We start from the raw sequence: 17,005 nt of genomic DNA on the forward strand, positions 1-17,005 counted from the left end.
ACAGACTAGAAAAATTATAAGACCAGTTAACAAATCAAAGGTAAACATGTTGATAATTAAATTGAATTTAATAAAATAACAGCCACCACAGGTGCACATGAATCTAACAACAAATTTCTAGGACTGTTAATGGAAAATTTTGAAGCATGTTGTCCTAAACACAGTAAGTCAATATCAAAGCAAAATCATTACACCACACCACAAAATCTAAAATGCCGGTACACCCCACATCTAAGAAGAATAAGAATCATAATGCTACTCAATCATGATAGGTCCAAGCACAACAATGCTGAAAAGAAAATGTACATAAAAGTGAAAAAGATTTACAGGTCTGAAATCAAGGCAGCTGGGTGCAAAACAAATGATACATATTCACTGAACTCAGTAAATGAATGCAAAGCTACATGGGAAATTATTAACACAGAAACTAACTGTGATGATACAGTATACCAGACACTAATTCCACCTGATATTTAAAATTTGCATTTTGTCAGTCCTCAAAATCAGATAACAGCATAATGAAGAATGTGAGTAAGGCAGATGCACTCCTGCCAGAAATGAACAGTAAGCAGACAGACAGCTTTCATTGGACTTGTATATCTGAGAAGATGGTCAATGAATCAATAGCCAAGCTCAGTAATTGTAGAGCAGAGGATGACTATGTTATCTCAAATTATGTTATTAAATATTTCAGAAATCAAACTGTAACCCCACTGACTAAAATAATCAACAAAAATTTAAATGAAGGTAATTATCCAGAATGTTTAAAAATATCTGTAGTTAAACCAGTACATAAGAAAGGAGATATAGTATCACCAGATAACTACTGACCAACATCACTTATACCCATAATACAAAAAATAATTGAATATTGCATGCATAAACAGATGAGTCAATAATCTGAACATAATGATGTACTAACCTCCTCACAGTAAGGTTTCAGATCCATCCATTCTACAGTGAAAGCAGTTGAGAGAATGCTAGCAAAAATATACAATTATTTGAAAATAGAATTATTGTCTGTGCAACACTGTTGGAACTCAGGAATGCTTCTGATATGGTTTTCCACAATATTCTCATAAAAAAACCTCTAACACTATGGAGTGTGAGAGAGTGCCCTATGCCTAATGCAGTTATACCTGGACAATAGAAAACAGTTATTTAAGATAAATATTAAAATGTCAGAATGTCTCCCAGTTGTAAAGGGGGGTACCTCAAGGATCTGTTCTCGGACATTTTTTTTCATTATTTATATAAATGATTTACTATATGCTGATGACACAACACACATCATGTGTGATACTAATCTTGAAAATGTGCAACAAAGCATGGGAGTGGTAATGAAGAGGTGCACTACTTGGTTTGAGACAAATATACTACAGAACAATGATAGTAAAACTGAAGCAATTGTAACTAACTTGGATGCTCCCAGTCATGATAACAAAACAGTAAAATTATTTGGATTTCATATAGATCAAAAGCCCAGCTGGAATATCCACACAGGGAAGATATGTGGCAAATTGGCACGTGCCATATATCTACTGTACAAGATGAGGAGCAGTGTCATAAAGAACTTCTGTTACATGCATATTTTACATTCTTCCGTTCCCATATGACTTATGAATACTATGATGTGGCAATCCTGTAGGCTCAAAATTAGTGCTTAAATGGCAAAAGAAACCCATAAGGTGCATAGCAGAACTCAGCCCATATGAATCATGTTGAGAGTATTTTAAAAAGCTAAATATAACGGAAGTGCCTGGCCTGTATATTTACAACTGCCTTGTCTATGTTAAAGAGAATCTGTGTAAATCTGACTTAAGTTCATGACCATAACTTAAGAAGTGGACACACAATTAATATGTCATATGCTAGGCTTGCAAAGACACAATACAGCTACAAATATCTTGCTCCTGACTACTTCAACAAATTACCTGAAAATGTCTACACAGTGCCAGTAAATAAATTTAAAACCAGTCTTTCGAGGTGGATCAAAAGTAACATAATTTACTCTGCTCAAGAGTTCCTTGAGTATGTGACAAATGACTCATTTTCCTTATGAGAATGAACTATAAATTAACTGCAAACTATACATATGCCACACTGTGCAACTATTTTATTACTGTTTCATGTACTTATTGTTGATTATCTGTTTGATTACTTATTTGTCATTCACTGATCTATGTAGTTCATTTGCCTTGTAATTGATCTATTAGGAAACATCTCGTTGTTATTAACATTTGCACAGATATGTATTTATGCATCCTGGATTATTACATTGTAGTTAATAACATTTGTCATGTCAAAGTTTATTATTGTTGTTATTATTATTTTAACACTGATGACACCAATTGCATGTAAATAAGCTCAGCAGTGGAATAAGATATCTGGTCTTGTATTTGTAGCTCAGTATCCTTATACATCTACCATATGCACAAGCTAAGAGAAGTTCAAATGAGGTATGCAGTTTTCTCCTCCAATCTTTGAATACCTATGTCTCATCTTATATTAAAGAACGATGGTTGTTTTGTGATGGCTGTCAAGGACAGAATAAGAGAAACACTCTCATCAGATTTTTAACAGCTGTAAGTACTCAGAGGCATTTTTTGAACATAAGACTTCTTTTCTCTATCAGAGGTCACTCCTTTCTGCCAAATGATAGGAACTTTGCCGTAGTAAAAAGAAGACTGAGATATGTAGGCAGACTCTACACAATGAAGGAAGTGTGTGAACACATAGTCAACTCTAGCACTAAAGGAAATTTTACAGTTACTATTGTTGAAAGTGAGAATGTTTATGATTGCAACAACTGATGGCCACATTATATCAACGTCCACAGAGGCATCTGTTAAGCACTTTCCAAGAGATAAAAAGGTATCGTTCACTGTTTCAGCTTTTATCAAATTCTATTTTTCTGCAGAACAGATAAGAATAGTTGTGGCAAAACCATTTACAGGAGGAATATTTGAACATTCTTTCATCCTTGGGCCAATGTATCCACATATCACAGAACTACCATGCAGACATGCTTATCCAAATGGTGCATGTCCAATCAACGAAAATAAAATTAAAAATATACACAAAATGCTCAAGTACATTCCTGACTGTAATGAATCCAGAGCATTTTAAGAGAAATTTATAGCTTGGGAAACAAAGCCAAATGAGTAAACTTGCACTTTTGTATGGGAAAGTTTGTCATGCATGTTTACTTCTCTGGATGAGTTACTGTTATATGTATTCTGAATGTGTTTTTCAATAAAGAAAATATATTTTTCTGTGTTTATATCTCAGAATTTTATTACATAAGAAGCACAACTGAAGTTAATTTCAAAAGCAACTGAAGTCCTTTTTTAAACCAAAATTTGAACATAAAGGAATTACAATGTCATGCTTTTGTAAAGACAGTTTTATGTAATTTTGATGTATGCAACACATGATGCAATAACTTTTTGCAATATTTGCTTCAGCAAGATAATATACAGTATTTTGTTGTTTCTGAAAATGTACCTCTAGGTCATTTTGCAAATTCACAATTCAGTAGAAGACTATAATTTTTCTTCAGAAATATATTTGTACTTGACTCTGAATCCCATTTACACCAATATACTTTATCTGAAAGATCTTCAAAATATAAATTTATGGCTCTCAATCAATAATGGAAAAACTGCTGTCCATTGTACTTCTAAAAAGGAAGACTCCAAATTAAAAGAAAATGATAGCACATTCTTACATGACCCCATACTGCTCCAGATAAGGCAATTTTTGAAAACAAAGTTTTGCTTGCCAGCCTAAAGTAAGAAAGTACCACCAACAAGTGGATCATTCAAGCTGAAGCACTGTGGTTTTTAAAACAATATTCAGGTTAATGATATAGCCTACTATATAATTCACAAGCATCTGTCCAATGAAGAAATAAAATCAAGTGACGAGGGCATATACATATTGGATATTTATTTGAAAGAAATTTGCTGTTTCTAAGAAGTACTTTTTTTTTTTTTTTTTTTTTTTTTTTTTTTTTTTTTTTTTTTTTTTTTTTTTTTTTTTTTTTTTTTTTTTGAAATTTCTCTGGTCATTATATTTGTTCAGTGTTAGTTCTACTGCTCCGTATCACCGATCCTCAGGCACTAAACCAAGAATCAAAACTCAAGAGCAGTACACATTAAAAAGAATGAAAATTATTGTTTTATTCATATTTAAGATTGAAAAAATGGGGTAAGAAATTTTCAATTTTAATAAGTCATTTCAGTTGTTCATTGTTTTAACTGTTACTTCTAAATTTCAATTATTTTGACCCATTTTTTCTGTCATCAATCCATGTGTCCTTAGGTACATTTGTGACATTTTACCTTTGTAGCAAATAACTCCACATTGACTCAAATTAACTTTTCTACTTATTGTTGGAATACCATGTTAACTAGATGCAAGGGAATAATACTGCAAATAATCAAATGATCATACATTTTTCTTTCATATGATTATGTAGATATTTCTAGAGTTAAGTTAGCTTTAAGTTTTGCCTTGATGATAGACACCATGAATTTGATTAAAGGAAATAAAGAAAATGTGATTAAAAGAAATAAAAGGAATTATTTTGCTTTCCATACAGTATCTTCATGAAACATACTTTCCTTCAAAAAGATGTGAACTTATTACCTGTTGGAATAAACAGCACGAGCTAGTTCTATTCTCTGTTGAACACCCATAGACAGAGTTTCATTTGCAATTGCTGTTTCATCTTCTGCAGCTAGGTTTTGTAATACACTACTCAGAAGGCAGCTGTAAACTGCATTGTAGTACCTGTTGTAGAAAAGAAGTAAATATAATTATTTGTAGTAAAACACATTATATACTTAACTAACTGGATAAGTTGATGATGATAAGAAGTAAACAAGAATATCTTTTTCTTTGATCCGACCAGAAATGAGAACCTACAAAGATATGGAGCATCAATAAATACAGATCATTAGATGAATTTTTGGCCTAATATTTAGGAAACACTACTACTACTACTGCATTTGAAAATGCTATTCATTACATGTAATCTTTACAAATACAGGAGCAACAAGATGGGGAAACAACAGAAAAAAGAGGAAATACTGGGTGTACATTTTGTACATATTGTTTGATATTTGAAATACGTATAATTTTATGTTTTATATTTGCAGCCATGCAGACTTTGTTTGTGACAACCTCACAACAGAAACTGATGTCTTAAGTAAATTGTAGGTTAATTTTTCCTTCTCACAGCAATCAATTTTATCATTACCTTGTCAAAAACTAAAAGTTTTGTGAGTATGGATGTCACTGTATTTACTGTAAAACTACTATCAACAAAATACATAAGTAGACATAGAGACAGTCAAAATCCCAATTTTATTTACTGATAGTTTTTTTTTTTTTAAAAAAAAAAAAACCTCAGGATGTATAAATGTGGTATCACAATCAGAAAAGTATTCCATAAACTGATTCTTGCTGTGGAAGTCTACACAATTACATCTAATGATGTTATGCACACTGAATGATGAATGCTTTCAGTTTATTTCTGAATGCTTTCAAGATTAAAAGGTCAGACTGGGTGCCACTTTGAGCACAAAGCCACTGAGCAACTGAAGGGAGCACTGGCATAATATTCCAGTATGTGACATAAGTGATCTCATAACTCACACCACAGCAATAAAAGATAAAAATCAAGAGCAGCCAACTACTTCGCCTTTCTCACTTAATGTTACTGAGTCTGGTATCTACCTCTGAAAGATGCATCTTTTTTGCTCTTCTTGTTCACAAAATAACTTACGCACACACAGTGTATATTATTGTTTTGAAATGCATTATTTGCTCATTTTATAACCTGGTACAACTTTGACTTTGTATACCATTTATGTGGGAAAGATATATGTGCACTTGTATGAAGTTAAATGCTAGTATCATATGATAACAGTGGTAATGCCCACCCAGCTAGCCGAGTGGTCTAACGCGCTTCTTCCTGAGCAGGAAGACATGCTGGTCCCCGGCATGAATCCGCCCAGCGGATAAGTGTCCAGGTGTGCCGACAAGCCTGTGTATGGTTTTTAAGGCAATTTTCCATTGGCTTCGGCGAATGCAGGCTGGTTCCCCTTATTCCATCCTAGTTACACACGTTGGCAATTGCTGTGCAAACAATGTCTTAACGTATGACACACTCATCTGGTATGAGATGTTCCTGGGATCCTGGGTGCAGGATGGGGATGGCGGGGGGCGGGGGGGGGGGGGGGGGGAGGGGGGGGGGGGGAAAGTGGATTGTGTCCACTGGGGCCCTAACACTAAACAATACTGCGCTCAGTGTGGGGCGGCAATGGGGTGAGTGGACTGCTGTAAGCTGTTGTGGAGTTGTGAACCACTGAGGGCTACGGGGCAGGGATGAAGCTTCTCTGTCATTTCTAGGTCCTCAGTTCAATGCACAGTACACTCACACAGTGGTAACATGTTTTCTCATGTTCATATCAGAACACCTAACACAAAGGTTGGAAATATGGGCAGATTGGAAGAAAGATATAAGCAGTAGTAATTGTAGTTCAAAAAACATTACAGGAGCGGATAGTTAGTTTGTTGGCTCACAGATTGGAATCACTACCTCTATCACCACCTGCATCTACTTTATTTAATAAAACAGTGCACGAATGAGATGACTAATTTTGTGGGGACATGGCCTTGTTCAGATGCTGTTATAATTTGGCCTCAGATTATAAACTTGAACTTGGTAAATTTACCACCCCTCTGTACTGCATCTCTTCTTTTAATCGATTTCATTTTCAGTCCAGTTGGTCTTGTGCTGGAAATTGGACACAAGTACACAGTCATCCAATTTCTATGAAAAGATATAACAAACTTCCTCTTTTATCAGCATACAGTCACCCAACATTCACAGTTTGGAAACACCTCACACAATCTAAGCCTGCCACGTGATAATTGACATTACTGTGCTGTGTACATCTAATTTGAGAGACCATAGCAGACTAACTTACTTCTTTTCATCCAAAACATAATTTTTGACTGTCAAAAATGCCCTCACTCTGTGGAGCACAGTGTAACTCTAAGGCAGGTGTGTTGACTGAATCACAAATAATGAAGGGTTAAAAAAATCAGCTGAGTATCAATATTAGGTGCACGCCTTGTAACTTAGGTAGAGATGGACAGTGTACCATCTAAGCGTACAAAGTCTCTCTTAAATATGTTGATTTTATGTCCACATATTGTAGCTTCAAATAAATGAACAAGCAGAATGAGTTGTGGTTGTTGTATTCTTGTCTGAGGTATTCCTTTTGAGGTATATGTGGCACCAAGAGCAATCAGGCTGTCCTGGACATCATTACAAGTACCAGCAAAGAGACCTGGGCCTGTGAACAGCTCCCAAGCAATATTGAATACTGGAATGTACAGCTGACAAGAATGTCAATGGGAAATTCAATTGTTTCTGGTGTGAGAATGAGATTGATCAGTCCTGCTTGTCTGTATTTGTCTATGTTCATAAATAAAAAATAAATTGTCATTCTGCATTTGAGGGATGGTGCTACTCCTTTAGTTGATAGTGAGATGCAAAACAAAAAATGTATTCGTTGAGAGTCAGTTGATGTTTGCTCCACTGAAGATTTAAGATAGTCAAAGACCCTTGCAGCAAAACCATTTTGTCATTCCATTAAGAAACCTCTGATTTCATGCTCACTGATCATGAATTGGAGGTGAAAAGTGACATAGTCATGTTCCATCTTTCAGCAAAAGGCCTCAAACACTGTATATAAAGGTCCTCAAATGTCAAGCACGGCAGAGTTCAGGAGTCTAGTGATCAGTAGAGTTCCAGCCAAGGGTAACTGACAGCCTACAGTGAACCCCATGTGAGTGAGCATTATCTTCAGTCAAGTGTGTACACTAAGAAGGACTTACAAAACTTGCCGGTATGTGTATTTGGACTACGGTTATTGGTTTACATCATATATTTGTCGACATTTTCACTGTGATGAGTACTTGAACCTAAGAGTTCAGTTAGAAAAAATATAATCTAGCACTTCCATGTTTCATGGTCTATAGTACCATAAGTTACTATGTACACCCAAAAATTAATAAAGTTATAGGCTGGGATGGCCTTTTTTCTGGTAATTTATTGGTGAATCTAGTAAGCCTCATCTATGTTTTATGCCTACTGCAATCATAAACTGGTGTCTGTGCATTCTGCATGTTCCTTAAAAACACAAGGAGATGCAATAAAAAGCCAACTTGACAGCCAACCCAGGGTCTTGTTTCTCTAGCATCACCACATCAACCTCCTTATCCTAAAACCCAAGTCCTTTTGTACTATGTTCAACCAAAGAGACATGAAAAATCTCAGCTTCATCATGTCACCAATTTTTTTTTGTAGGCAGCCACTCATGTACCAAGAAACTAATGACTTTAAATTCTGCATCACCTCTAATCTTAGCATCAGCTTCCAAGTAATTAAGTCATGACCCACACTGGGTTAGCATTTCCATGATAAACAATCATCAGTCATCATCGGTATTAAGAACATGGTGCATCATACCATTCTAACAAAATGATTTGGTACATCACATATCTCTTGCCTTAGACAAATGATAGATCCTACCTAACTAAATAATACTATTATTGCTAAAACACCTTTGGTGAATTATTAACTAATAACATGTTAATTTTACATATATTCTTCCTTTAAATTTTCAACAGAAGATAAACTGAAACTACTAGTACATCTACATCTACATCTACATCCATAGTCCGCAAGCCACCTGATGGTGTGTGGCGGAGGGTACTTTGAGTATCTCTATCGGTTCTCCCTTCTATTCCAGTCTCGTATTGTTCGTGGAAAGAAATATTGTCAGCATGCCTCTGTGTGGGCTCTAACCTCTCTGATTTTATCCTCATGGTCTCTTCACAAGTACGTAGGAGGGAACAATATACTACTTGACTCCTCGGTGAAGTTATGTTCTTGAAACTTCAACAAAAGCCTTTACCTAGCTACTGAGCATCTCTCCTGCAGAATCTTCCACTGGAGTAACACTTTTGAGATTACTAAATGATACTGTAATGAAGCGTGATGCTTTCCATTCGATCTTCTCTATCTCTTTCCATCAACCCTATCTGGTATGGATCCCACACTGGTGATCAATATTCAAGCAGTGGGTGAACAAGTGTACTGTAACCTACTTCCTTTGTTTTCGGACTGCATTTCCTTAGGAGTCTTCCAGTGAATCTCAGTCTGGCATCTTCTTTACCGATGATCAACTTTATATGATCATTCCATTTTAAATCACTCCTAATGCCTACTCCCAGATAATTTATGGAATTAACTGCTTCCAGTGGCTGGCTTGCTATATTGTAGCTAAAAGATAAAGGATCTTTCTTTCTATGTATTCGCAGCACATTACACTTGTCTACATTCAGATTCAATTGCCATTCCCTGCACCATGAGCCAATTCGTTGCAGATCCTCCTACATTTCAGTTCAATTTTCCATTGTTACCAACCTCTCGATATACTACAGCATCATCCACAAAAAGTCTCAGTGAACTTCCGATGTTATCCACAAGGTCATTTATGTATATTGTGAATAGCAACAGTCCTACAACATTCCCCTGCGGCACACCTTAACTCACTCTTACTACAGAAGACTTCTCTCCATTGAGAATGACATGCTGTGTGTAGTGTTACCTAGGAACTATTCAATCCAATCACACAATTAGTCTGATAGTCCATATGCTCTTACTTTGTTCATTAAATGACTGTGGGGAACTGTATCAAATGCCTTGCAGAAGTCAAGAAACACGGCATCTACCTGGGAACCCATGTCCATGGCCTCTGAGTCTTGTGGACGAATAGCGCAAGCTGAGTTTCACACGATCATCTTTTTCAAAACCCATGCTGATTCCTACAGAGTCGATTCTAGTCTCCAGAAAAGTTATTATACTCGAACGTAATACATGTTCCAAAATTCTACAACAGATCGATATTAGAGATATAGGTCTATAGTTCTGCACATTTGTTCAACGTCCCTTCCTGAAAATGGGGATAACCTGTGCCCTTACCCAATCTTTCAGAACGCTATGCTCTTCTAGAGACCTACAGTACACCGCTGAAAGAGGGGGGGGGGGGGGGGGCAAATTCCTTTGTGTAATCTGTGTAAAATCGAACTGGTATCCGATCAGGTCCAGTGGCCTTTCCTCTTTTGAGCGATTTTAATTGTTTTTCTATCCCTCTGTCATCTATTTCGATATCTACCATTTTGTCATCTGTGTGACAATCTAGAGAAGGAACTACAGTGCAGTCTTATGCACAATTTCATGTATTTATGTTTAACAGTCTCTTCATAATATATCAGACTTAGAATTCTTCGCTCATAATTTTCTAATCCTCTTGAAATTGTACGGCAGCTGTGCTGCAAACATCTGTGAATGAACTGGAGCCACTCATGGTCGGCCCAAGTTAGCTGTATGAGATATCTGTCAGCATGCATGCCTACTGATAGGAAAATTTCTGGCAATGTGTGGTATGCAAGGGTGCAGGTAGGCAAAATGCAACGGCAGATCAAACTGAGCCACTGTGTAGTACAATGCATTTTTTGAGAGTCTATAACTTCAGTTCACAGACGATTTGTGTTGAGCTTAATCGTAAGCTCCCCGCTGATGTGTGCAGAAGTTTCTTTGACACTGTCTATTCATTTTCCCTTTCACTTCATCATGTCCACAAAATACATTGCACCCCAAGATCATGAGGAAAGTTCATTCATTCCTGACATGCGTCTTTTGTTCTCCTGTGCTCTTGTGACTGGACAACTTGCTCATCGCTGTGGAGTGTACACCCTCTTGGACTAGTGTTCAAGTGGAACTATTATGCAAAAACAGTTATTGCAATCACCAGTTAATAGACATTGTGATCTGATTTCATTTTTGTCACTTTTTCATTTACTTTTTTGTGCAGAATAAATACATTTTTGGCAAAAGTCTACTTATCAGCTTCCATTACCACACTCCCACTATAGCCTACATTCCGAAAAAAGTGCGTGGGTGTGATAGTAAAATCAGCTCACTGCACCACTGACATAGAAGCATTGATACCTACATGTTCCTGCTTCACTGGTGATCCTGACATGATTACTAGGCTAAGTACATGGTGACTCCTTTCATACAAAAAGTTATTTGTTTCTGAACAAACTATTGATAACTAGGCACTAAAGCAAGATGATCACTTTGGAACAACTGCAAAAGACAATACACAGTAATTAAAAGACAATACATGAGCTGTTAGCACAAACCAGAGGCTAGAGAGCAAAATGAAGACACTCTCTCCAGGCATGGTCTCTACTTACCCAGAACCAGCCGAGGAAAACTTCCATGCACAAGGCACAGTTACACTGGCACTTCCCACTGTTACAGGAGCAGCAGCTAACACTGGATGGATGATGGTTAGGCTGCTGACCCAATCATGTGTTTCAGACAAGAGGAGGCAGTTTTCCTGTCAAATAACATCACCTACGACCTTGCCGAACTTGGACAAATCGTGAGCCAATTAGATCAAGGCTATGTGGCTGAAGTGTGGAACATAATCACTGCTCTGTCAAAGCAAACTTTATGTAAGTGACTAAAAGAGGAGTTAATCCAGTGACTTTCATCATCACAGGAACAATGAGTACATCAATTGCTGCACCAAGAGGAATATGGCAACAGGACCCACCTCAGTTCCTGCACCACCTGTGGAGCATTACATAATCCAACATGATTCCAAACTCATTGTTGCATGCTATCTAGAAGTGCAGCCTCCCAGCCCAAATGCAAGCAGTTATTGCCATGCAAACAGAAATGCACCTGGATGCCATCACGGACTTGGCTGATGCAGTGCATGGCACACTGGCAACAGTGCCCAGTACCGCTGCCATGGCAGACTACAATGTCATAGCAGTGCCAGCAAATGTGACTACCCGGCAACATGCAACTCCTACAGTCACCAGCATGGATTCCAACCTGCACCACCTAGTTCAGGACCTGACCACACAGTGGTAGCACTCAGCGCGCACACTGAGTGATTGGTGTACTCACAGACAGGGGTCATCAGGCACTGTAGTGGCAGCAGATCCCTCTGCCACTGATCCAGCACCTGTAACTGGCAGTGGAGTACCAGCTATTCTGGCACTATCCCACCAATATCAGAGCAGCAGTCAAGTGGCTTTTGCTGGTATCATTCCAGATTTGGCAACAAAGTGTGTCTCCCAGCTTGCATGCAAATGCCAGTTGCAACTGGGACTAGGCCTAGGTGCAAGTGGGTGCAGTACAGTATCCAGTCATCTCTTTGTAATGGGATGGGCTGGCAGTGTGAAGTACCTTGTTGACACGGACTTCGATGTGTCTATTTTCCCCCGATTTATGCTAAGGGACTGCCAAAAGGCTGAGACACTGTCTCTTACAGTGTAAAATGTACGGCACTTATCTCTGAAATTTGGACCATTGGACTGTGGCACAAATTTGTGTGGGCCTTCACTATGGCTGACATCAATGAACCAGTCCTGGATGCGGATTTCATCAGCTACTATAATTTATTAGTCAACATTATGATCACTCAGCTGACTGATTTGACAACAAAGTTGAAAATAGTGGGACAACAATGGCTGGCCACTTTCTCCAGTGAAAAAAAGTGAAGCTCCCCCCCCCCCCCCTCCCACACCATATGCAGTCATACTAAACCAATTTCCAGAGCTCAATCACCATCTGGTGAACTGAAGGAAGTCATACACTCCACAATCCTCTACATCATGATTACAACTCACACACACACCTCGTACCATCCACATCAACTCATGCCCAAGCAAATCACTGTAGCAAAGGCTGAGTTTAAGACCATGTTGTGACAGCAAATTGTTCAACCATCATGCAGCCCATGGTCCTCAGCCTTGCAAGTAGTGCCAAAGCAAGATAATTCATGGCATCATGTGGAAACTATCATGCCTTAAACACATGAATAGTGCTGGACCGATATCTGGTACCACACCTGTCATGCCTTGGTGGGCTTAGTTATATTTAGCAATAGTTATATTTATCATAGTGGTCCCCATATCTCAATGACATTCTCGTCTATTCAGAGTCACCTGAATTCCATTGCCACCACCTAACAACCATCTTTTGGTGCATAAGCAAGGCCAGCACAGTCATTAACCACTCAAAAAGTATAGTTGGGGTCACTGAAATTGAGTTTCTAGGGCATTTAATTACCACTAGCAGATACATGTCACTACTGGACAAGGTACAGGCATGCTTGAACATGCTGCTCTCACAGACACACAAAGGCTTATCATCTTGGCATGGTAAATTTTTATCGGCACCACCTACTCAATGATGTCAAAGTACTAGAACCCCTTTCTGTGATGCTATGTGGCGCTACCTTGAAGGAAAGGACACCGATTAACTGGACAGATGCAGTGGAGTTAAGTCCAAACATAGCCTCACAGAAGCAATGCTGCTCATTTACTCTGTGCGTGATGCTGAACTGACTGTGGTCATGGACACCACTCAGACAGCCATAGTTGCAGTCATTTAACATTGTGTTGGTGGCATCTGGCATTCATTCAGTTTCTTCTTGTGGAAGCTGTCAGAGTTGCAATGTGCCTGGAGCACTTATGATCATGAGTTGCTTGCTATGTTTAAGGCAATAAAATACTTCTGCCCATCAAAAGAAGCCCATCCCTTCATAATTTTCACCGATCAGAAGCCCCTAAATCATGCGTTTTGGAACAAAAATACGGAATCAGACTAGAGCCGTTCATGGGCAGCCTGAGTTAGCTGTATCAGATATCCATCATTGTCCATACCAAACAATAGGCAAAATTCTGGCAACATGTGGCATGCATGGGCAACACACAGTAGTGCAAACAGGGCCACCATACAGTAAGTCTATAATTTCAGTCCACTGACCATGTGGGTCGAGCTTAATGGGGACTCCCCAGAGATGCTTAGGGAATTTGTTTGGCACTCTCCATTCCTTTCTGCTTTCAATTTATCATGTCCACAAAATACATGGCACCCCGAAATTGTGAGGAAAGTTCATTTTTTTCTGGATTAATGTCCATTGTTCTCTTGTGCTCTCATGATCAGATGGTGTGCTTGTCACTGAGGAGTATACACCCTCTGGAATCAGTGTTCAAGTGGAACTGTCATGCAGACACAATTATCATGATTGCTGGTTAATGGACACTGTGATTGGATTTCATTTTTGTCACTTGTTCATTTACTCATTCATTCAGAGGAAATACACTTTCAGCAAAAGTGCACTTATCAGTTCCCATTACTACACTGTCACCAAAGCCTACATCCTGAACAAAGTGCATCCGTGTGACAGTAAAGTCACCTCACTGCATGACTAACATGTAAGTGGTGATACCCACATATTCTCACTTCAAAATCTTTCACATTTGCCAAGAGAAGGTGGAATTATGAGTGTAACTAATAGTCACATGCTCTAGGCATGACTGCTATTACATTGTTTCATTTACTTGGTAGACATGTCAGATTCACTCAGACAGGTTTATCTACCAATCTCAAACTTAAATAAGAGAACTATTCTCCATTTAATGTTCTTCAAGTAAGATAGGCAAGTATGGAATTCTTTGCTCTATTAGCTTTAAATTAACTTCTTCTAGAAATCAATATCAGTTCAGCCATATTATTTGATCAACATCAACTAAAACTGGAAATTTCCCTCATACAAACATTTTATAAACCTGCACAATATTATTAACAAGGAAAGCATGTAAAACTTCCACAAATGTATGAAGGTAGACTCCTTTATGAGGCCCTCAATAGACATCACCAAACATGCATTATGGCAGTTATTTATATTCCATCAGCTCGCTCCTTCATATTATTGATATAAAACCAGAATAGTTGCATGTTTAGAATACTAGCAAATCTTTCATTGTTCTGTATACCATGTTTATCTGCTTATCACTCCCCACTTCACTAATAGTTCACAAACCACAGACATCCACATCCATATCATCTATTTATTACATACACCTAAAAGTGAACTGCAGAAGTCAACTAAATCAACTTATATCACAACTTTGGGGTAAATCACAACAAATCAATGGTATCCTAACTCTGCATGCATCAACAATACACTGCCTTCCACAGGCCACCCATTTCCCCATCTAATACACTCTTCTCTATTTAATTCCATGTCCCTAATGAGACATTTTTAGTCATTATATGCACTGCATGCTGGAGAGGTCTGTACATTAATCTTGTTCGCTCGATGTTAGCACACCACTTTATTATGCGTAGGGTGTCTACCCTTTTATTCCCCCATTGACCTCTGTGTTGCTAAAAGCCAGTGACAATCTACATAACTGTTAGTCAATGTGCTCCTATTTAAATTCTTTGTTTCTATTTACTTCAAGACTTTAGACATTCAATAAAGATGCTCAAGAGGTCTTTAATTGATACAATATTTATACATGTCATTTGTTGAGTATGCCTACAAGAGTGACAGATTCTTGTTTAAACAGCCATATTCAGTGGTAAGGTGCTTATTTTCTCCAATGATTAACTTATTGTAGGATAGTTTAAGCATGTATAAATTATGAGAAACTTATAGAACAAAGGAACAGTAACTGTTACCTAGTAAACAAAACATGGAAAAAATGTAATAATTAAGGAACAGTAACTGTTACCTAGTAAACAAAACATGGAAGAAATGTAATAATTAACTCAGAGTTTGATGGTCATCAATTTGTTTGGCCAGCAAAGAGAGCAGACCCTGCTAAAATCATTATTAGGCTTCCATTGTTATATATGCTCTTGTTCTTTTATTGAAATCCGAAGGGTAACAATTGCCTTTGTGATTTTCTGATGTATCACTCTCACTCTGTGAGTAATCTACTCTTTCTTTCCTAAATGTATATAATCCTTCCACAAAGGTTAATAAAAATTATTTACTGTCATCCAGTCCTTATACCATTTCTCATTTTTTACTTGGTAAGGTAACCTTCTCATCAAAACCTTGACTAAATGACTCTCCTTGACATGTTTGTCTAAATATTTTGATTTGGTCAGATGTCTCTTGATATGCTTCTTGTAATTACCCCAATTATTTTTATAGTTCTCCAGATCCAGTAATTCCAGTATTAACTTGTCCCAAGTCCTGGAAGACCAATACTTTTTCTTAAACTGTCCTTGAAAGTCAATCTAGAAAAAGAATTTTTCAGAATATGCTGTCACCCATTCAGCAGTAACTCCTTCTAAATAGCATAGAGCAAAATCAGTGCTTTTACTATAATTTCAGCATTTTGGTAATGATTTTGAAAACTCTCTTAAGAATTATGTGACATGAACATCTGCATCAGGCTTCAACATGTAAAATCTTTTGGATAGATGAGTACCTACCCTTAAATTTTATTCCTTAAATAGCTCCATTGAGAGTCCGCTGTTTTCATTAAATTTTCATATTCTTGATTTTCTTACATTCCTCTCAAAGTTTCATAATTCCACTTTGGTTCTTTCTAGGCCAATTGTGGATTACTGTGTACTGGTGGCTGAATTGTTTTGTTCGTGTATCTGTTGCTCTATCAATTTCCTAACACATCCCTCCAAAAGTGCTAAACTAGTCTCAGACTTCTTAACATTCTCCAAAACAGTTAACCCGATGTTTGTATCTGAGTAAACTATTGTTCAGTAAAATGTTTACTTTGTTTTGCATCACTTTTTATTTTGTGGGAACTGCTCTTTCACTTTTTTCCTTACCAAATTACATTGTTTTATGACCTCTGAATGCAACTCCTCAGATGAAGAGTCTAATTTTGATTTGCAATGTAGAAATCATATTATTTACGTTTTGGATTTCTTGGTGAGACTCAATAATGTGTCTCTACAAGTTTGCATTAGTTTCAACCAATTTTGCATTTGTCTGTGAAACTACATGTTTACAATTAATACACTGAACTGTAATACTTGCAGATAATTCAGTTCTTAGCTCAACAT

General features: G+C 37.4%; 1 protein-coding gene across 2 annotated transcripts in view; it reads right to left on the reverse strand.

Moving 5' to 3' along the window:
- The window catches only part of LOC126334641 (ATP-binding cassette sub-family C member 12-like), a 498,524-nt gene that overhangs the window by 245,165 nt on the left and 236,354 nt on the right, over window positions 1-17,005 (reverse strand). For both annotated transcript variants that reach the window (XM_049997082.1, XM_049997083.1), the window contains exon 15: window positions 4,654-4,797. In XM_049997082.1, coding sequence (XP_049853039.1) covers window positions 4,654-4,797 — 144 coding nt within the window. The remainder of the gene's footprint in view (window positions 1-4,653; window positions 4,798-17,005) is intronic.

Source organism: Schistocerca gregaria, chromosome 2 (genome assembly GCF_023897955.1).
Source record: "Schistocerca gregaria isolate iqSchGreg1 chromosome 2, iqSchGreg1.2, whole genome shotgun sequence".
NCBI lineage: Eukaryota > Metazoa > Arthropoda > Insecta > Orthoptera > Acrididae > Schistocerca > Schistocerca gregaria.